Below are 22,262 nucleotides of genomic sequence, written 5' to 3'. Positions count from 1 at the left end.
AATTCTGGCTAAACATTTCAAAAAGCTTCTAAATTATGAGGAACCTACAGAGAACTCCTTCAATTGGACATAAACACCCAAATAAAAACACCACCAGAAAACATCAATCCCCCCCACAATAAAGGAAGTCTACCAAGCACTGAATTTAAAAAACTACAAAGCGCCAGGAGATCAGACCTTTGTGGAAATCTGGAAATATGCAGGAAGATCAGCCAAAGTTGCCCTCCATCAACAACTTGTCTATCTGGATTAAAGAAGAACTGCCAGAACACTGGACAACAGCCCTCATTCACCCATTGCACAAAAAATCTTAATAGGATAAGTTTACAACTTGAGAAAGTTTCTTCTTTTTTTACAACTTGCTTTACGCCGCACCGACACAGATAGGTCTTATGGCAACGATGGGACAGGAAATGGCTAGGAGTGGGAAGGAAGCGGCTGTGGCCTTAACCCTTGTGTGGTCACTAGTCGAAATGTAACGTGAGTGGTTGCGCGTGAGACTTTCTCTCACATTAAGATAAATATGACATTTTTCACAGTTTTGTGGGGCGTAGGCTAAGGCTGAAATTGACTACTGAAATGAAACAAGTTCTACCTTATATATTTCCGATAAAAATAAAATGATTACCTGTTTATTAAAGACACAAATTACTACTTAAAATAACATATGCAATGTACATAAAAATAACTTCCGTCCTGAAGTTGTAAAAAAAATCTCACACATGCATTATATCTAGTAATATTTACGTACAAAGCGAGGTTTCTGAACACAATAACATTTTCAAAAACAAGAAGTGCTCATAATACGGGGCCTCATTGCGTAATGACATATATGGTTTTACTCTTGAGCACTTTCCACGCAGTCAGGACAGGATTCCTGTCGCCATGCATTAACTTCTGAAAATAACAATATTGAAAATTAGACTTAAATTCACTGAGCTCAATAGCTGCAGTCGCTCATGTGCGGCCAGTATACAGTAATCGGGAGATAGTGGGTTCGAACACCACTGTCGTCAGCAGCCCTGAGGATGGTTTTCCGTGGTTTCCCATTTTCACACCAGGCAAATGCTGGGGCTGTTCCTTAATTAAGGCCACGGCCGCTTCCTTCCCATTCCTAAGCCTTTCCTGTCCCATGGTCACCATAAGACCTATCTGTGCCGGTGCGACTTAAAGCAAATAGCAAGAAAAAAAGACTTAAATTCAATCACATGCCCATACGTAATATTCGTAATATTGAGAATATAAGACTTCATGACAGTCGCAATACAAAAACAAGAATGAAGTACATTAGGTCTTCTCTCAACCTGTGAGTTACCTAGATTTTGTAACAGCGCTGATTGAACTAGCATTCTTCTTCGACTCAACATTTTTGAACACACATTTATCAGTAACTGCAAATGGAGAACGTTCCGTGCATGACCTAAGTCAAATACTAATGCGTACAACAGGAGTAAGTTTCCCGCTCCACTTTAACATAACACTGTCATTAGTCACGCAATAAGAGAAACTCTCACGCAGCGTGCACGGACACATAGGAACCTTTGTTGTGACTAGGGGAGGGGGTGCTTATCATTCAAATGTGAATTGCTCTACTCACGACAGTTATAAACTCAGCTAGAAGAGGGAACAGTCACCTCCCTTTCATCACTGTGAAGTAATATCACAATAAAATATAAAGTGAGAGAAAATCTCATATAGCGACCACTTGTGGGTTAATTAAGGTATAGCCCCAGCATTTGCCTCGTGCGAAAATGGGAAATCACGGAAAACCATGTTCAGGGCTGCCGACAGTGGGGTTTGAACCCACTATCTCCCGAGTACTGGATAGTGGCCGCACTTAAGCGACTGCAGCTATCGAGCTCGGTTAAGAAAGAACTAGGAGAATATCAAGGAGGTTTCAGATCCTGGAGGAGGAGATGTCCTGATCAGATCATGAGTCTTAAGTTGATAATGGACTATATCAGGAGAAGAAACAGAGATAGGATGATAACATTAGTAATTTCAAGAAAGGTTACGACTGCATCTGTAGAGAATCTCTGTTTAAAATTTTAAGACACCTTGGACTACACCCCAAATTAATAAACATGATAAAAATGTCTCTCACTAACACCAAATCAAAAGTGAAGTTTAGGGGTGAAACATCAGAGTCATTTGAAATTAAAGCTGGACTACCGAAGGGAGATGGGCCCTCACCACTATTATTCAACTGTGCTCTAGAAATGGTAATGAGGGAATGGTTTAGGAAATGTCCCCCAAAAATAAAGTTTGGTCGAAAAATCAAAACAAACTGCCTGGGTTTTGCCGACCATTTAGCATTACTAGCACTGGACATAAAAGAAGCAAGAATGCAGATATCAGAACTTCAAAACAATGCAAAATAAAATTGGCCTCAAAATACCATTTGAAAAAAAGAACAAATTATGCCCCCAAAACCAATACAACTAAAAGAATTCACCATAAATGGTAATAAAATCAAAATAGTAACTCAACTTAAATATCTTGGAGAAGTAATAACACATAACCTAAATGAAAAAATCTCAATCCAAACAAGAACAAATAGATTAGCTAAAGCACAAAAATTAACATGGGATATCTACAAAAAGAAATGTTTATCAATAAATGCAAAAATAAAACACTACAACACAGTTATAAAACCGGAAGCTACATATGCAACAGAAACGTTTTCTCACCTGAATAAACAAACAAAGACTGACAGACTTCAGAAAATTGAAAGTAGGATCGGAAGAACCTGCATCAACAAAAAATACCAGAAAGATGGACAGTGGCGGATAATACCTAACAAAGTCGTGTACAAAGAGCTAAAACCCATTACAGATACTATGCGTAAGAGGAGACTGGGATTCTTTGGACATATCATGAGGATGCAGGATTTGAGACTTCTGAAATAACTAGTACAACACAATCTCGTCTCAAAAAATAGCACAACAGGATGTAAATGGATCAGAGAAGTAAGAGAGGATCTGAAGGAAATAGGCCTTACAACAGAAGACACCACAAATAAGATAAAATTGAATACAAAACTCAAGAACACAAACCTCTGCTTTACTCTTACATGAAACAAAGCAAAAACATGCATATTTTCAACCGAGGAAAGGGCACAAAGATCGCAGCGTCTGAAGAATTACTAGGAGGAAAGCAAAGCCCGAACAGACCCTTAAAAGAGACCTGAACGATAGACTGACTAAAGTGATCCTATGCGGTCATGAAAGAAGAATAAGAATAAGAAAGGAGGTTAACCAACCAACCAAAGGTAAAACCTAATATTGCCCAGACACAGGTGGGAGTGGCAGTTTAAGAGATGGGAAGAAACTGGGAATAAATAAAGTTGCAGTAGAAATGATAAAGGTAAGTGTAACTTTATGACTGCAGTGGATATACAGACTGATCAAGAGTGTATGAAAAGAAAGAAAAGTTCCTGATATTACTGAAATTTTACAAAAGAATGTATGAAGGTACTTATTAACTAAATGCAATCCTGTCAAAATTGTTAAAAGAATACTAGAAAGATGACAAAGAAAATATGAAAATGAAAAAAATTGGTACAGCGATCATATCAATGTGGAATTTTTATTATCAACAAAATTTACAAAATGGTAATATGTACTGTAAAATATTTACAGTAGAAGTCCGCTACAGAGAGTATGGCATGAAGTTAAGATGAAATCGTCAGATGCAGTTAACGAACCCCTATAACACACTATGGAGCACTGTTTGTTGAGTTTTCAATGCTAAGAAGTAGTCTAAAATCAAATACTTATCTTACAGTTTCAGTTCAAGATACACAGTATAATTTTAAGGATCAGCACTGCGTGTCGATAGTTCTAAAAATAATGAAGTTGTAAATCAAATACGTTAGTAAGACATTTATGTGTTAGAGAGCACTACGCGAGAAGAAGTCTAGAATCAAATAAGAATTTAAATGTAGTACAGAGCAAGTTCTTGAAGGGTTCAGTTGCAGTTCATAAAGCACGGTTTAAATTTAGGGATCAGCACTGCGTGTCGATAGTACCAAAAATCATAAAGAAGTGCTCTTTCTTTCCACACACTCTTGATCAGTCCATATATCCGCTGCAGTCATAGAGTTCCACTTGCCTTTATCATTTCTACTGCAACTTTATTTATTCCTCGTTTCTTACCATCTCTTTAACTTCCACTCCCACCTGTGTCTGGACATTAGGTTTTACCTTTGGTAGGTTGGTTGGTTGTTTAACCTCCTTTCTTATGCTTCTTCTTTTTTTTGTTTTTTTGTTATGACCGCACAGGATCACTAGGGCAAAACGCTGGCAACCAGGAATGAGTTAGCTGGAAAATTTATAATGTCCAATAACGGACCATTTATATTGGTATTATAAATTTACTCATTCGGGAAAAATATTTCAGGTTCCCTATCCGAATCAACATCTATTATCATACAAAACATACATTTGCCTCTACAAAAACGTTTCTGAAATCTACAGAATGGCATTAACACATGCGAGCCTTCGAATTCTTAGAAAGGCCACGACTCAGTAGCAGAGTTATCACGCGTCTACTGTCTCCTATATACATCAACAACAAGAGCTGGAGAGCGTCTTTATCGTTACATCGGAGGAGGGCTGTATGTCTTTCTTTTACATTGGAGAACATTGGAGGTCTTAACTGCTGAAGGTCTTAACTTCACTTTGAATCTGAGTAGACCATTACTCAAAATTACTTTCATTGAGACCTGGTTATCTCAATGACCAGAGATAAAATATCTACTGTACCTGACGCTTAGTAAAATTAAGTTTTATAGACAGCAGGAATATTTTTGTGATGGATCGTCGTATTGTAAAGATACATCACAAGATGTTAGAATCATTCCGTATTGATGGTTTTCACTTTACAAAGGAAGAGTTAAGTGTATCCTCCTAATGATCCATCCATCTCCTCCATCTAATGATGGAATTACATGATGTATTGAATTAGGAGGATACACTTAATTTTTCCTTTGTAAAGATACGTTGAACCGTTATTGCCGGCAAATTTTCAACAGGTTCTTGCCGATATTACGATGCCAATTTTCAGTTAATGGTTATTGAACACTCAGAAATGTAGAATTAATTGTGCAGGCGCAAGAAAATAGGCATAGGCCTAACTAAAGTCAATATTCAGCGTTAGCATGAAGATAAAAATAGCTACAAATGCGTACTATACAAAAATGCATTCAGTGGCCCGCAACAAGGACACTTTAAAGAAGTCGAAGATGAAATTGTGATGTTTGTGCACAAAAGATGCAAGGGCGGAATGGCCATAACACAGCGCAGTAAACTTGTTCGTTGACATTCAACGTCCGCGATTAGGCCTATATATCGCTAGCTGCTGAAGTTGGCTGAACCCGGCAAGCAAGACTTGCATGTAGCAGCCAGACGAAGTTGACGCTCAGTAAAAGTAACAGTTTTACAGATAGCAAGGATATCTTCCTGATGGTTCGTCGTATTGTAGAGATGCGGGGAATAGATATTGTCGGCAAATTTTCAACACGTTCTCTTTAATATTATGATGCCAATTTTAAGGTAATGGTTATTAAACTCATTGTACAGCCACAAAATTATGTTTGGCATTGGCGTGAAGACAAAGATAGTCTAAAAATGTGTACTGTACAAGAAAGGCATTCATATGATTTTACCAAGTATTTTTTAAGCCCAATTAAGATTTTTTGAAGGAAAAAGTACGGGTCGTATTGCATTCAGGGTCATCTTGGATGAAATTAAACATATACTTTCACGTAGTATCGGATTTCGAAAAAAACAAAAACAAAAACAAAAACAAGTAGCCGTAGTGTGGATATCACCTGCGAAAACGCAGTTTTGAAAAAACTGATTGGCGTTTCATACTGATTTTAATGTGTATGGGGGTTTTCCCCGACTTCTGAAAAAATCGGATATAACGACAATCCACTATAATGAGTAAATTTTTTGCTGTTGTGAATTCTCACTATAGCGGACTTCTACTGTATGTATGTATGTATGTATGTATGTATGTATGTATGTTTGTTGGGTATTCGGCCTGAAGGCTGGTTTGATCCTCAACAGCTCCGCTATCAGTTATCATAGATGGCCTAGGCGTCACTGAAGAGGCGTACTAAGGAAATGAGGAGTGAGGTACTTTCCCGTTGCTTTCCTCACTGAGCCAGAAGTTGCTATTACATATCAGTCTGCCAAGCCCACTGAAATACATGCACCAACCAACCCTACGACAGACATTTTCACACCATTCATTTCAGGGACTGGCTGCATACGGAATGGTATTAGTAGCATCGCTCATACCTCAGTCACTTTCATATTGTCAAAGCCAAGGATGTGATAGGTCAATGAAAGTAACTGTCAATTAACTGGGTAACATGTTATTTCTCAATAAAAAAAGGAAGATTTTCCTCCACAGTGAGGTGCACCCTACAGTAATCTCAGCCACACATAAATTAAAATATGGGCTTAAGGAAAGTGAGGCTATACTGTTAAATAACATTCCAGTAATACTCCATGCTACTGCAAATATACACACATGTACAAACCTGTGGATATGTGATTGGTGCTAATTTCTTGTCCTTAAGCTTTTCAATAGTTTCTTTGTCTTCTCGCAAGTCCAGCTTGGTTCCCACAAGGATAATAGGTGTACTGGGGCAATGGTGCCGAACTTCAGGATACCACTGTGAATAACAAAATTCAAAATTAAATACAGTATATATATCACATCTGAAGTAAGCGTCAATGCTCTCTCAGAATTGAAGCTCCTTATTACCAGTAAATACAGAAAAAGGATTTCACAGATTTCTTTAATTTACTACACTGTCAAATATGATACCTTTTGTTTTCATTGTGGATTCAATTTATCATACGGATCATCAGCCTTTTACCTGAAATGGAAACAGTGAGAGTTCCGATGTCTGATGGAATGAGAGTAATACGGTATATCTGAGTTTCCAAAGAACAAGAGAGGGCCAAAGAAAATAAATTGTTTTATACTTTTGAGCCAGGGACAACCTGACTGTAAAAGAAAGATGCTTCCAAAATGATCTCTGCAATACTAAGACTTAGACTTTTATACATTGCAATAAAAGATTGAAATATCAAGGATGCAATGCAATAATAAAGTCACAGAATGTTGTTAACTGTATCTGTGATGTTACTAAGGGACTTCATCCAATTTTGAAATTTCCCTGGAAATTTGTGTCACGGTAATTAACTGAAATACAAGTATACATTTATTTATTTGAACACGCGCTACCTGTTGGCGTGTCATCTTACTAGACTCCATGAATGGCAACACTGGAATCTAGTGACAATCATACGTCCATTTAAAAAGGCAGTTAGTTGTTGAAAAGGTATTCACACGTCTTAATCAAGATGCAAGCGGATTCTGCTGGACCAGAGACTTGATCTTTACAATGAAGGTTTGATGGAATTTGGATATAACCCTGGACAGGTATGTACTCCATAAGTACTTTAATATAAAATACCTTTATCCTGTTTCCCATTTTATGGTGGAATCCACATAATTGAAGAGCTTGAATAACGATCAGTGTCCAATTCTAAGCAATTATATGTGGCATGTAAAATTTAAAATAATGTTTATTGAATTTTCACGACCGCATTGTAATCGAAACAGACCTTAAACATATTAGGTCGTGTTACGTACATGTAGTACGTGTTGAAGAGATGTTAAGTACAGAACAAAAATGGCCAGCCGGACACCAGTGGGATCCGAACCCACAACCTCCCGATTTTGCGTCGGTTGCTCCACCAATTGAGCTATGGTGGCCGAGGCCATCTTTGTTCTGTCTGAAAGGATCTGAGCTACAGGTCGGATCCCACTGGTGTCCGGCTGGCCATTTTTGTTCTGTACTGAACATCTCTTCAACACGTACTTCATGTACGTAACACGACCTAATACGTTGAAAGTCTGTTTCGATTAAAATAATGTAGGTTACATCAATAACATGTTGAAATTATTAAGTATCTGAAGTTCATTTCTTTCATTTGCACTTTGAACTAATGTAATCTGATACTATGTATTTTTTCTTCAAGAATATGTATCCTTCTTCTTTCTTCTTTTCTAGCCTATTTCAATCCACTGCTGGATACAGGCCTCTTCCATATGCTTCCACCGTCTTCGGTCTTGAGCCATTTGGAACCAGCGTGTTCCAGCCAACAGCTTTATGTCGTCGAGCCATCTCTTCTGGGGTCTTCCAATGCCTCTCTTATGTTCCCATGGTCTCCAGTGAACAATCCTCGAGGTCCACCTGTTGTAGTCTTGTCGAGCTACGTGTCCTACCCATTGCCATTTTAATCTTGCTACTCTCTCTAGGATGTCTGTTAAATTAGTTCTTCTCCTGATGTCCTCTGAACGGATCTTATCCCTAAGGCTGATCCCTAGCATCTGTCGCTCCATGGCTTGTTGTGTTCGCTGAAGCTTGCGAGCACTTTCCTTCGTCAGAGTCATCGTTTCCAGACCGTAAGTAGCAACTGGCAGCACGCACGTATTATAAACCTTGGTCTTCAGGTTAATTGGAACATCCTTGTTGGTGAGGATGAATCTTAGTTTTCGGAATGCTGTCCAACTCCTACCTATTCTGCGAGGAATTTCTGCACGTTGGTTGTCTTTTCCAAGTTTTATCTTGTGTCCAAGATAGATGTACTCATTGACAGATTCTATATATTGGTTTCCCATTTTAAGTGGTTGACTGTCTGGGCTTAGTATTTTTGTTTTATTAATGTTCATTTCCAAACCAATCTTAACAGAGGCAGTTTTTAATTCTAATCTTCATACAGCTGTTCCACTTTCTCTTCGTCAGAAGTACTGGTTGGAGCATAGACGTGTATGACTTGTATGGAGAATTTACTATTCAATTTGAGGACGATATATATCACTCTGAGAGAGACACAAATCATCTTGTGTATGAATTCTTTGAAATTTTTATTGACAAGAATAGCAACCCCATGTGTAGAAGCATCCCCGTTATTACGTAAGATGACATGACCTGATGGAAGGCAAATACAGTAGAGATAATACGCGACACTTACAGATTTCGCCTTGCTAAAATGGGAGATAATTCGACGGTGGCGCTCCTAGTGACTTGACCTGAACAAATCGCGCTAAATTCAAATATCAATGGAAATGTATATATGGAAATAGATAAATAAATTACGTCTAGAAAGAAAGTGTTATCGAGATATTAATTTCGAAGTTGCTAAAGCAATTCTGGATAAATGAATGAAGAATTATTTAAAAGGTTATTATTCAAAGACTGAAATTAGACATATAAACAAGAAGTGAAATGGACTACTGTGAAATGGCTTGATCCTTCATTTATGCATTACTTTTTTAGCTTTAGCATTCCTGCCTGAACTCTTACGGTTGGATTTGTCTTTTTTCTCATTTAAAAACATTGTATCATAAAATTAAGACACTTGTCAATAAAAATATTGGCACATTCCATACACATATGATGCAATGAATTAACATTTAATAGCTGGACAATTTTCCTCTTAACATGAAGCCTACTAACAGAAAGATAATCAATAAAATTCCGGCTTTAATCTGAGAAGAGGGATAAAAGAAAGAAAAGTATGAAAATGTAGTCGATAGTGATGCTTTGAGGAATATTTACGTACAATTAGAGTAAAAATGTAACATACACTTGGCTGTATAGTCGAGGATTTTTAATGTCGCTGGCCTGGAAATAATCTGAACAGATCTTATAATTCTTACATAAGCGTAACGTCCCTTCTTTCTTGAACACCTTATCCAAATCACTTCTGTGACATTTCAAAACCCACAGATCACACCTACAACAACACATCGGTATTGAAGGTTAACTGCTGCACTATACAATAAAATATGTGTATTACATTTTAAGCCAGTTAAAATATGGGTCAAGCAGGTCAGAAGATTATGAAGTACTATAAAAATCTCTGTCACTGGAAGAATATATATGCAAACACAATATTACTTCCATGTTCTTGTCACGAGGGAACCTGAAGAACGACCGTGCATTTTTCTCTACTTCGTAATTACTGCAGCCAAACACAGCACATACCTTTCCCCTCATGTTGAGAGGAGATATCAAGGAATGACAACTCACTGAAAACTCATAAATAACACCAAAAACTTCACACAAAAATACACGTGCTCTTATGAGAGAATCAGTACTGTTCCGGTCTATCCGCTAGAGTGAGCTCCAGTAGCTGTCCCTCAATATCTCTCTCAGTGTCGCGTATTATCTCTACTGTATTTGTGGAAGGGTCGCAGCTTTTTCTCCTTGAAGGCAAGTCTCACAAATACCCAGAATATCCCATTTTATGTCATGCAGTTCTTGTTCTAGTCTTTCCAGGTCTTCAGCTAGTCTCATAGTTCTTACGTTGTATGTGGCTATTCTTTCTTTTTTAGTTGTTTTTTTTCTTCAAATTTTTGCCTCCCCCAGAATCCTTGAGGCAGACTGACGTATTGTCAGTGTGAGATTCTGAGTCTCTCACTCTACTCACCTAGGGTAGTTTCGTTTGAAAATTCGAAGTCATAGGAGTTTATGGAAGGTGTTCGACAATAAAACACCACGCTTGCCAGACGAGTTGGCGAGTTGTGATTCAGCCGCCCCTAGAATGGGGAACAGACGCTGTCGGGGTACCGCCACTAACATGTGGAACCGCCATGCCCTTTGTGTGTTGTACTCTTATTAACCCCCAAGTACAGGGCTGCCTCTTCCAACATCTCCGCCGTACCGAAGGTCACCTTCTCCGCCGTTGATGTCCTTGAGGTCTTCACTCGTAACCCTGAGCTGGGACCCTTACCAAATACTACACACCTGGTCAGTGTGCTCTGGACTCACATAGGTAGGGGCACCACTCCCTGGATAGAGCTGCCTCCAAGGAGGGTCTCTACCTGCTACCTACTACGTTTAAAATTTGATTTTCTTGGAAACCTATTCATATGTATAATGTCTTACAAATGTAAGGTTTGGCCTAAAAACTTAATTATTGTTTCGATATATTAATCTTTATTGAGTAACTAAATCATGTAAATGAAACCTCTAAATTATTTTTAACCTATATATGGGATACTTGTGTTGATTTCTATTGTCTCATACCTTCGTTAGAAAGCCTTTTATTTGCAATGGTTTGTTTTTCGGATGTTCTGTTTTTTGTCAGGAAGATTCTGAGGTTACATGGGCATTGAGTGAATGTGTGGATTTGCCCTGCTGAAAATTATTTAATTCCAAGTGATTGTTTGAATCCAGAAATAATTTATATGTTTTGTTTGTTGGAATGAAAACAGCACCGAGCATTATGCAGTATTTAGCCTGGACATTTCTCTGAACCGTTCTGCCATCTACTGTTAATCTGTTGAAGTAAGTTGCTTATTCTGTGGTGATAGTTCGTTGCTGTTGTGTTCACACAGGGTGCGGCAGAAATAGCTGACGAATTTCAAACGTAAATAACTCGGCAACAGAACAAGCCATTCAAAAATCTATTGCAGTTTAAAAGAGTGGCGTTTGCCAGTTATGTCACATACAGTATTCTGGAGGGAACTAAAACATGTATCGGCCACAGTTCTTAAGCAGGTGTTATTGTCGTGGCATCGAGCATCGAGGTTTCGTGGTTGAGACTTACTTCAACAACACAGAGTTTATTTCGTAGACACTTTGGGTTAGGCTGACACGGGAAAGTTCTGAATAGGAATACCCTTCTGTAATGGGCGAATAGTTTGAGAAAAAGTGGTTCGAGTGTTAAAACGAAGCCGCCTGGTAGGCCTCGTAGCGTCCGAACACCCGAGACCATCCATGCAGCAAGATATGCCATTACACTATCTCCTGAACATTCGGTCCGTAAGCATGCGAGTGCTATGGGACTAGTACAAAGATTAAAAGAAACTGAAGTAATAATTTTATATTGAATTGATTAGGTGAATTACCTCATTTGTCTACAATAATTACAAATTTGGATGCTATGGGACTCTCGAACTGCACCGTAAGGAGGATTTTACACACAGAGATGAAGTCCCATCCATACAAAATGGTGGGCGTTATCCTTGACAGATCCATGAGCGACCTCTCCACAGCGAATGTGATACTGTTTGGTGCGCTGTCGCTGATTTTGGAATTGCAGGCCCTTGCTTTGTTTTAAGAAGAGGACAGAACTGTGACAGTAACATCAGATAGTTACGTCCACCTGTTATGCAACTTCCTGCAGCCGAAACTCAATGACTTAGGGAATACTGCTATGTGGTTCCAACAAGAAGGTACCACTGCACACACAGCCAGGGCATCGAAGGGCCTCATCAGAGAAATGTTTCCAGGATGCCTGATCTCCTTACGGGGTGACGTTCCGTGGCCAGCCCGTTTCCCTGATCTCACCCCTTGCAATTAATTTCTCTGGGGATACCTGAATGATCATGTCTTTCAACGTAAGCCCATGAATACTACACGAATGGCAAGCTGCCATCCATGAAGAAATCGATGCAATACCGCAAGACATATTCAAGCAGTCATGCGAAACTTTAGGGAGAGGCTACAGAGGTGGGTCGAAAAGGACAGTCGGCATCTGGATGACAATTTTAAAACATAGTGTGTATGTGTATGCAATATAAATGGCAAACACTACTCTTTTAAACAGTGCAACAATTTGTGAATGGCTTATTGCATTACCGAGTTATTTACCTTTGAAATATGTCAGCTATTTCTTCCGCACCCTGAATTTGTTATCAAGATGGCATCCACCAGACACAGCATGAAACCTGATGATATTTACGGATGGTTGTTTGATAGTGGCAATACTGATGCTGATTTGTTGACCAATTCGAAAGTGAAATTAGTGTTCCCGAATCTGAGAACAATTTTTTGAGTGAAGAGGAGGAAATTGAGGTGGAAGACAGTGGCAAAAACGGTGGTGTACGGGGTGAAGAATGAAGAAGGCGACTGCGATTTTTCAAAGTATTCTCAAACAGTGCTATGGAATACATGCCTCCTAATACAGGAAGGAAGCTGGTAGCTTTAGTGAACGGTTTTCAACTTTATAATATGCAGAAAAAGGTAGAAAATAAGCCTGATGTCAGTGAGTCACAAGCCTTTCAGTAAGTTATCATGAGGCTTATGAAGGACGTTACAAAATGTCCGCAAGCGCAGCCGATGGACCAGCTGTGACAAATAATTTTTCTGAATGGAAAGCTATATATCATACATACTCATGAGCCAAAAAAAATAAGGACTGTGCCATGTGTTCTGACAGGAAGGTGAAAGGAGGCAGAGATTAGACATTTTATTGTGAGACCTATCCAGCGAACCCAGGTTTGCACCCAAACAAATGCCCCCAGAAGTACCACACTTTCACAAAATATTGCCGATAATTTTGCTAAACATGACTGATAGTAAGGAAATGTACAGTTCCTATTTTAAATGTAAAAATTCAGCATTTTACTTAGGTGAGTATTTCCTACCCATACCTGCCTAATGTTAAACTGGACATGCTGGGGGGAAATTAATTGGACCCGAAAGGGAAAACAATGCAAAATATTTTATGTTTATATTGTTAAAGCACACCTACCAGTGGCAGATATGAGTTATTTCGAAGGGTAGGGCCAAGATGATAAAAAATAAAGACGTATCATCATAAAACTGATCATGATGATGGGGTCATCGGCCCCTAATGGTACAAAATGAGATAAGATGAAATGAAATGACCAATTACAAGCCCAAAAACATCCACTGACCACAATTCAAAACGTCAGGACGAAGAATGAATGGATGTATATGAATTTAAAACGATCAGTGGAACCAACCGACAGTGCCTCACAGGCACAGAAGCTGGCGTAGAACAATAGTAATACCGACCAAGGGATTGCTTCTATAGCACAATACTGAATCAATATTTGTAGTCAAAAGGGGTACAAAATCCAATTCAGCGGCCCCACACAATGGTACTTATTGCTAGGAAAGTAGAACCATGGTATTTGTCATGTTGCGGTACTAACCAAGAGTAACATAGACTCGCGGTATTCCAAACATTATGGTACTACTCACAGGTAATGAAATTTGCACATGTATTACAGACCTATGCTGTTTCGCACATTGCGGCGTCATTTACAGGCAATGCAAACCTATGGTGTTCATCACATAAGGGTATTAACCACTGACTTCTACTATCCCATGGTGTTCCTCATATAGTGGGTACTAATCATAGGCAAGCCAGAACCATGGGTTCCCTCATCCCATGGTGTCGCTCATATAGTGCTACTAATCACAGGTACTGTAAAAACCGTCGAGCTCTCGTTTGCTACTAATCACAAACCTATTTGGCACCCAACATAGTGATACTACGCCCAAGTAAAAGCGACCCATGGTGTGGTGGTACTAATCACAAGTAGTTTCATGGTTCTAATTTGATCATCCCTTGGTCGCCCCTTTTAGTGGTCTCTTACAACAGGCAGGGGATACCGTGGATGAATTCTTCATCTGCGTCCCCCACCACAGGGGGTTGTGTGTTTGGTCCGCGAGAGGTATTTTATTTCCCTCAAGTCCACCGGCAAGCCGGTTAGGACCCCCCGCCACCTGGGACGCGCCACGTTGGAGTATCACTTCTCCCCCTGCTACGCTGGCATCATAAAACTACACCAAAAAAAAAATTCTAAGAAAAACTTTCTCACAGTCCTACTATCATCATTTCGCACAGAGTAAAACAACTACTGCATTGCTACTCGACAAACATATGATGGAAGTTCTAGAAGGTATCACACCTGGTACTAAAATCTACCATGTACCACTACGTGCTAAATTTCCTTTTCAAGGATAGAAGAGGAATTTTGGTCTTCATTAAGCGAGATGTGTTCTTTCATCTTTACTGAAGTAATAAAAAGCACAACTTACAAGTTAATATCAAAGTTCGTAAAAATGATGTTACCTAACTTACTATCAGCAAAATATTTGATAAATTTTGATAGTAGACCCTTGGAACATCAAACAAAAATGTTAAACTCTCCAACAATCCAGGAAATGAGACAAAGAACAGGACTCAAGTGCAGTAAATAATGCTGAATATTTACAAGACCAGTATTTCTGTTTTACAGTTGACAGAAGGTTATTTCAACGAGGGCATTATTTTGTTGAAAAATGTTAACCAAAAGACAAAATTATTTTCACTGAGCAGTATTTTATAAGATGAAACCTGACTGATAGTAGATTCTCATTTGAAATTACCACAGTTTGTAATTTTGTCCAAGAAAGCGATAGCTTCCTACACAAGAAAATCATATTTACTCCATGGGAATGGAAGTTCCAGGCCATCTGATGGGCCTGTGATAACCATCTTTCAACAACTTCATCCAGAATCTGAGGAAGTTGAGATGAGGATATGCACACTTGATGGATGATAAAAGCTGCTTTGGATATCAAATTCTTCTGGCGAGCATAGCAGTGTACGTAATTTACGTAATGATACTTGTCCTTGATTCTTCTCAGGACTTTATTCACTGCACCACTCAATACATTTAAGCCATCAAAACTCTGTGTTAAAGTTTCTGTGTATTACTACACAATATTTCTTCTAATTATTTTATAATACACACTGTAACATTATTTGCATCATGACCACTTGCATTAACAAACTTTCCAAACTTCTTAATGGGTGTACCGTGTATACTGTAATGCAAGATGATGACCAACTGAAATGGATTTGAAACATCAGTCGTTTCACCAATTTCTTTAATTTCTTGAAGTATTTCAAGACGAAACACGCATTCAAGTAATTCATTCTGAGAAGTTTTGGAAAACATACTTGGGTGCCACTGTGCTACTCAGATCTATTGAGATGTTCATTCATAATCCATTTCTGAACTGTACCGATTTAGTTCGGACCCTTTATGTTCGTCACATCCTCTCACTGCTAATTCCATCCGGTTCCATGGCTAAATGATTAGCGTGCTGGCCTTTGGTCACAGGGGTCCTGGGTTCGATTCCCGGCAGGGTCGGGAATTTTAACAATCATTGGTTAATTTTGCTGGCATGGGGGCTGGGTGTATGTGTCGTCTTCATCATCATTTCATCCTCATAAGCCATACGCCATTTCATTTACTGCTAATTCCAGTGCCCTACAAAGGCACATGCAATTAATTATCAGATCTAAAACATACCAGTTTTTATTCACCTGTATGTTGTGTTTGGTTACAACATTACTATACTGTAAACCAAGCTGAGTTTATATATTAAGTGTGCCCGACACAGAAAAGCTCATCAAATTATTCGTATGTTCCTTAGATTTTTCATGAACTTTTCTTTTTCCCCATATATGTACAGTATCTGTAACACCATGTTTTGCCCAATTTGTTTCAGTGCCATAAAGTAAATAAGGAAAACAGAACAACGCCCCTTTCTTGTTACACTCACACAGCCATTTGTTCTTGGAATATAACTGTTTATTAAACTTTCTGCACCTATCAAATTTCCTGTTTGTTAACTGATATTTTAGGCAAGCATAGGCCTATGTAATTATTTAACTTTAATTTTGCCTTCATACAACAACACTGAAAAATGTTAACTTGAGAAAGTATGAACTCTGTTCACTGTAATTCAATGCAAAGCTAAGAACTCATTACACATGTTCAACTTGCGATGGGAAACTTAATCGGTGAAGGGTGCTGTGAAGAAAGAACTTGCAGACACATTCCCTGAAGCTATTTACTGCTATTTAGCAGTAGGACTAGCCCATCTGGTGACCATGAACATTAAGGCATCAAGTCGATGTAGTCTGACACAGTGGTTAGCTGGTTTGGGTCCCAATGGTCAAAAAATTTCACCATCAGAATGCTGGCCAGCAGGGTAGAAGTGGTGGTATACAATTGCTAATCACTAGATTGCGTGCCTAAAGCCTAGATTCCATTCCAAACCTTACTGCAGTGTTCAGATGGAGTGAGAACATCAGACCCCTTGGTGCAATTTGACAGGAGTAGGCTACATGCCAACACTGGGTTTTGCTCTCCCCCTTTCTACCATCATGTATCACATCATTCACTTCGTCTCATTAACGTCAGAAAGGGCAGCCAGTCACAAAAACTCAATACAAAGATCCATCTCACTTTATACCTATCCCTACAGAGAAACACGACAAGGGTTGGAGATACATCATATCAGTAATTGGACTAACCGTAACTATCTACCATCTACTGTAGAAGTAATTGCTGCAAATTTTAAGCAATAGCTCTGAGAGGGTTGAAAGCCCGGCGGGTGGTCTGACTACTTGATAACAGTCTGTGCCAACCAAGGAGTGGCACGAATGGCCGTCTTATGTCGAATAGGGTTTTCTTTCAATGATATTCGAATGGTTCAAAGTAGTTTCTACCGTGCCAATCAAGACATGGCAGAGTTTATAAAACTCCAAGAATTGGAGATTTTCTGTTAAAGTAAGGCTGAACCATGGAGATTACTTTAGCAGATAGATGTGTTTGGTAGGACATTTGAATTTTATATGCTCATTTGAAGGAGAAGTTCGACGATTTGTCAAAGACATATTGAAGTCTTTAGCCATATGGCCATGCCATGGCAGCACTATCACTGACTTCCTAAATTAGCCAGTTGAGAAAATATTTGAAAAATAACAAGTTGTTTTTTAATTTACAGCAAAATTAAAAAACTAAAAAGTCAGAAATTTTGCACAAAAAAAACAACACATGCAATAATATTTTGAGATATTTTACTGGATAGAGAATGACCTGAAGTCTTTTTTAAATAAATATGGACTTTCTTTGTTAATACAATAATATTGAGGTAAGCATACCTTCAAAAAATTACATAATGTAATATAGGCTCTTTTCCATTTCGAGAACTACCACGGAATGCCTACCACCACAGAATTAGGAGCAGGATAGCAGCTTTATTTGCCGTTCGTAATTCTGAAGTTTTCATATAAGTTAACTGCATTGCCGACAACAGGAGTACAAAATGAGACGACATTCTTGTAAAAGGCTTCATTATTTACTCAAGTATGTTTTGAAGTTGGTCAGAACACTCCCAAATGTTCAAAATGCCTTCCGTTAGCAGTATTAGATGCACACACAATACTCTAGGGATACATCAGCGCAGCTGGGAGTTAATGCAACATTGGGTTGATGCACGTATCAATGCTAATGGAGGGCAGTTTGAACATTTCATGCAAGAAAGAGTTTCATGTGGTCTGCTGGTGCGTTCTATTCCTTTGTGTTCCCATAATTAATGTACTATACAGAGTTGTAGAAAATAGAATTGAAGCATTTCCATACCCATTACCATAAAACATATTTTCGTCTACATGTGAGGAATGTGTCCTGAAAGTTTGGCTGCACCTTATTGTTACACTCAGTATATGTATCTAGATATTATATAATAATACACACAAATAGAATGTGAACTAGGCACAGCAACTCATTTTCCTGACATAAGCAAAACCTATTGTTCTTATCTAGTTTTACCTCTGTACACATTCCATTTTCAGTAATTTCTCATAGGCATCACATTACTACAATTTGGTTTGAATCCGAGAGCTCCACAATTTCTCTCGAGATAATCTGCAACTTGTTGTATTTAGTGAATAACCAGAAAATTAAATAAGCAATGATGTCAAAAGTGTATAAATATAAAATAAAATCAAATACATAGGTAATCATAATTTATACAGATAATATAATTTTCAACAAGGAAATTCACTATTTCCATTCTGCATTTAAATTCTGAGCCACAGTCTCCCAATATGTCAGGTTCATCAGAATAACAGAGTTACATCATGCTCATTGTATGGTCTGCGGTCAAATTTCTTTTTGAAGAAGTTTCAGTGCGCTATTCTGATGAATTTAAACAGAAACAAGTGCATCTAAGTGCAATAAAATGAAAGTGTAACAAAAAGTTATAAAATTAGGGTAAAGCTATCAAATTATTGAAGTTTATGATATTCTTACACTAAATTTGTTACTGGAGCCAATGACCTAATAGTTTTTTTTTTCAATTTTTACCACCAAGCGAGTTCCAGATACTGGAATCAATTATAGTGCAAAAGTGTGATATGTATACTAAAACAAAAACATATATATACTGTACCTTTGCTCTGACGTTTTCAAATGATGCTGGATTAACTAATGAGAAGCAAATAAGAAAGACATCCTGAAAAGAAAAAAGGACACATGGAATACATTATAACTTGTCATTGTTCCAACATTTTAAACTACTCTTCAAAAATACTCTCCACAAAAACTTTAACAAAATCATTGTCAGCATATACAGTAAATAGGCTACAATACAAACATTTTTGATGAACTGTAACACAGAATCTGCAGCTCAAATCAGAAAAAAAAATGAAACCTGAATCATTCAAAAACTTTCCCTGCCACAAGAACTCTGCCTGCAAAATAGTATTGAAGATGAATGTTACATAAATTAATTTCTAGCAAAGACAAGTTGTTATATAACTATATATAGTTACATAAACGTTATATACAGGGGTCGAAAAATACCGGGCGCCCAGTCGCCATGGCGCCTGAAAATTTTTACTTGGCGCCTGAAGTTTCAAATTCAGTTTTGAAAATTTATTTTTTGAAATCCAAAGTTTCCTTACATGTACGTTCCCACCACTTTACAAAGTAACAAGTTGTGTGGCGTTTCACGTTTTTTCTGTAGCTCATATATTCTAATATGTGCAATAAACACTTTCAGTGCTTTTGGCAGAGTCTTGAATTCTGTAATTGCTCTTCGTACCTTGGAACTGGACGTTTCAGTTCTGCGCGGGAGCTGCCTAGCGGTCATGGGAGACATCGTTGTAACCCGTCAAACAAGTATCCTTTCATGTGGACATATCGTAACAGATCGAGTTCCATTACAGATGATCAGCTGTCGGTATCCGAGTACAAAGATCAGACCACAGTTGTGGAAAAATGTAGAGAACTACTACGTTAAATAATTCCACAAACACTACATTACCGCCTTCCTTCCCGTGACTAGCCGTTCCTAAACTATTGCCCAAAGCAGTGCTGATAAATTCCCGTGGAATTCATTCTTTGCATTTACAACATACGGAATGACGTGTTTATCAATTCTTGTATTTTCACCGAACAATATTTATGCTTTTAATTTAGTTACATCTTGGTATTGAACGGTTTGCACTTTAGAAATACGGTTGTTTTTATTCCTGTGCGTTTATGGAAAATTGATAACGTAGCATCAGACATCGAAGCCCGCGAACTCGGAAGCCATTTAACGCTGGTGTATTTTACGTTTCTGTGCTATACTTGAGAAAAGCGGCAAAATGAAAGGAACAAAGCCGCACAAATTGACTGATGCGAGTAAAGAACAGTGTACGCTTTCAGATTTCTTCGTAAGTAGGGCCCGTAAATGCAACACAAAGTGATACAGAAGCGAGCGAATGTGAGAAAACACTTGATGTAAGTACCAACTGTAGTCTTCAGGACGACAATGACAAGCGTGAAATTTATGGTGTTCAAGACAATGATAGGTCAAGCATTAAAAATACGTCGAAATTTCAATTTTCAGGCAAACGGAAATTTCAGCACTTTTAGCGAAGTACGTAAAGAAAATTAATGTTAATATGTTACGGCATATGAATGCATTGTTCATGGCATCTTATCATATTGCAAAAACTAGCAGACCCTACACTGATTTTGAAGGTTTGGTTACATTGTTACGCAAGTTGAATGTTACTGATTCAGAGAAGTATGTGAATGATACACAATAAGGAGAATCTTAGCTTGAATTACTACCGTGGCTGTGCTATGAAGAAGGAATTGCGAAGAGTAAATTATGCAGTAACTTTCGTAGTATTGGCGACAAACATTCTAAAGTTGTATCCGGATTTTCAGGACCATTTAAACTGGAAACTTTTAAAACATACGAAAAATCCTATCCTCACTCGAAGTGTCAGGAGGCTGAAAAAATTGCGTAACAGCCCCAAAGGGCCTTGGCCTACCAAGCGACCACTTCTCAGCCCGGAGGCCTGCAGATTATGAGGTGTCGTGCGGACAGCACGATGAATCCTCTCGACCGTTATCCTTGGTTTTCATGCCCGGGGCCGTCATCTCACCGTCAGGTAGCTTGTAATCATGTAGGCTGAGTGGACCTCAAACCAGCCCTCAGATTCAGGTAAAAATCCCTAACCTGGCCGGGAATCTAACCCGGGGCATTCGGGTAAAAGGCAGGCACGCCACCACTACACCGCGGGGCCGGCAGGAGGCTGAAAGTTTCATAAAAAGTCCCGAATGTGAACTTTTAGCGAAGTGCGTAAAGAAAATGAATGCTAATATGTTGCAGCATATGAATGCATTGTTCATGGCATCTTATCATACTGCAAAAAAGAAAACAGACCCTACACTGATTTTGAAGGTTTGTTTGCATTGTTAAGCAAGTTGAATGTTACTGATTCAGAGGAGTATGTGAATGATACACAATGCAGATAATTTATTTCATACATTGCCTCAGATCTTCGTGAAGATTTTATATGTGACATTAAGGAAAGTTCATGTCAGTATCTTACTCGATGGATCAACAGATAAATCGGATGATGAGGAGCTGATACTTTACATTCTTTTCTTTTAAATAAGGTGACTGTCTATTTTGTCATTGGAGAATGAACAAGCAACAGCTATATGGAGGCTCTAGAAACAGAATTGCTTCAGTTAGGGGTTGGAGAACTCTTTACAGTACAAAACTAATAGGTATAGGGACTGATGGAGCACCAGGTGTGATTGGTGTCCGTAATGGTATGGTTACAAAAATATCTTTTAAAAAATGAGAACTCGAGCTCATTGTTCTTCACTCACTGAAAAATGTGAAACTTAAAAATCATTGATGAAATTGATTCTATACTCAGGAAACTATATAATGTTTTATCGACATTCGCCAAAACGACTTTGCGAAGTGAAAAAAATGTCGGAGTTGCTGGAATGTGTAATATCTAAATTGGAGTATACTTACACCAAGTTAGTAGGGTAGCAAGCAAATTAAATGCTTTGCATGCAGTTGTCAAAGACTGGGAATGCCTAGTGGCGCATTTAGAGAATATTTCTGAAAGGAAAAGTGAAGACGGAATCACGGCTAAAGGTCTTCTAAAGAAGATCAAGGACTTCAAATTTGTCATCATAATTCACTTCTTGTATGACATCTGAGTATATTCAAAAGACTTTGTACCCCCTGTGGGTGCGGGACGCAGACGAATAATACACCCACGGTATCCCCTGCCTGTCGTGAGAGGTGACTAAAAGGGGCG

General features: G+C 38.4%; 1 protein-coding gene across 1 annotated transcript in view; it reads right to left on the bottom strand.

Annotated features, from left to right (window-relative positions):
- The window catches only part of Rac1 (ras-related protein Rac1), a 136,775-nt gene that overhangs the window by 9,799 nt on the left and 104,714 nt on the right, over window positions 1–22,262 (bottom strand). The window contains exons 4-5 of the mRNA XM_067149884.2: window positions 19,088–19,150; window positions 6,554–6,688 (exon numbers count right to left, since the gene is read on the bottom strand). Coding sequence (XP_067005985.1) covers window positions 6,554–6,688; window positions 19,088–19,150 — 198 coding nt within the window. The remainder of the gene's footprint in view (window positions 1–6,553; window positions 6,689–19,087; window positions 19,151–22,262) is intronic.

Source organism: Anabrus simplex, chromosome 6 (genome assembly GCF_040414725.1).
Source record: "Anabrus simplex isolate iqAnaSimp1 chromosome 6, ASM4041472v1, whole genome shotgun sequence".
In the NCBI taxonomy this organism is placed as follows: Eukaryota; Metazoa; Arthropoda; class Insecta; order Orthoptera; family Tettigoniidae; genus Anabrus; species Anabrus simplex.
The sequence above is the reverse complement of the archived record's forward strand: the minus strand, read 5'-3'. Positions and strand labels throughout refer to the sequence as shown.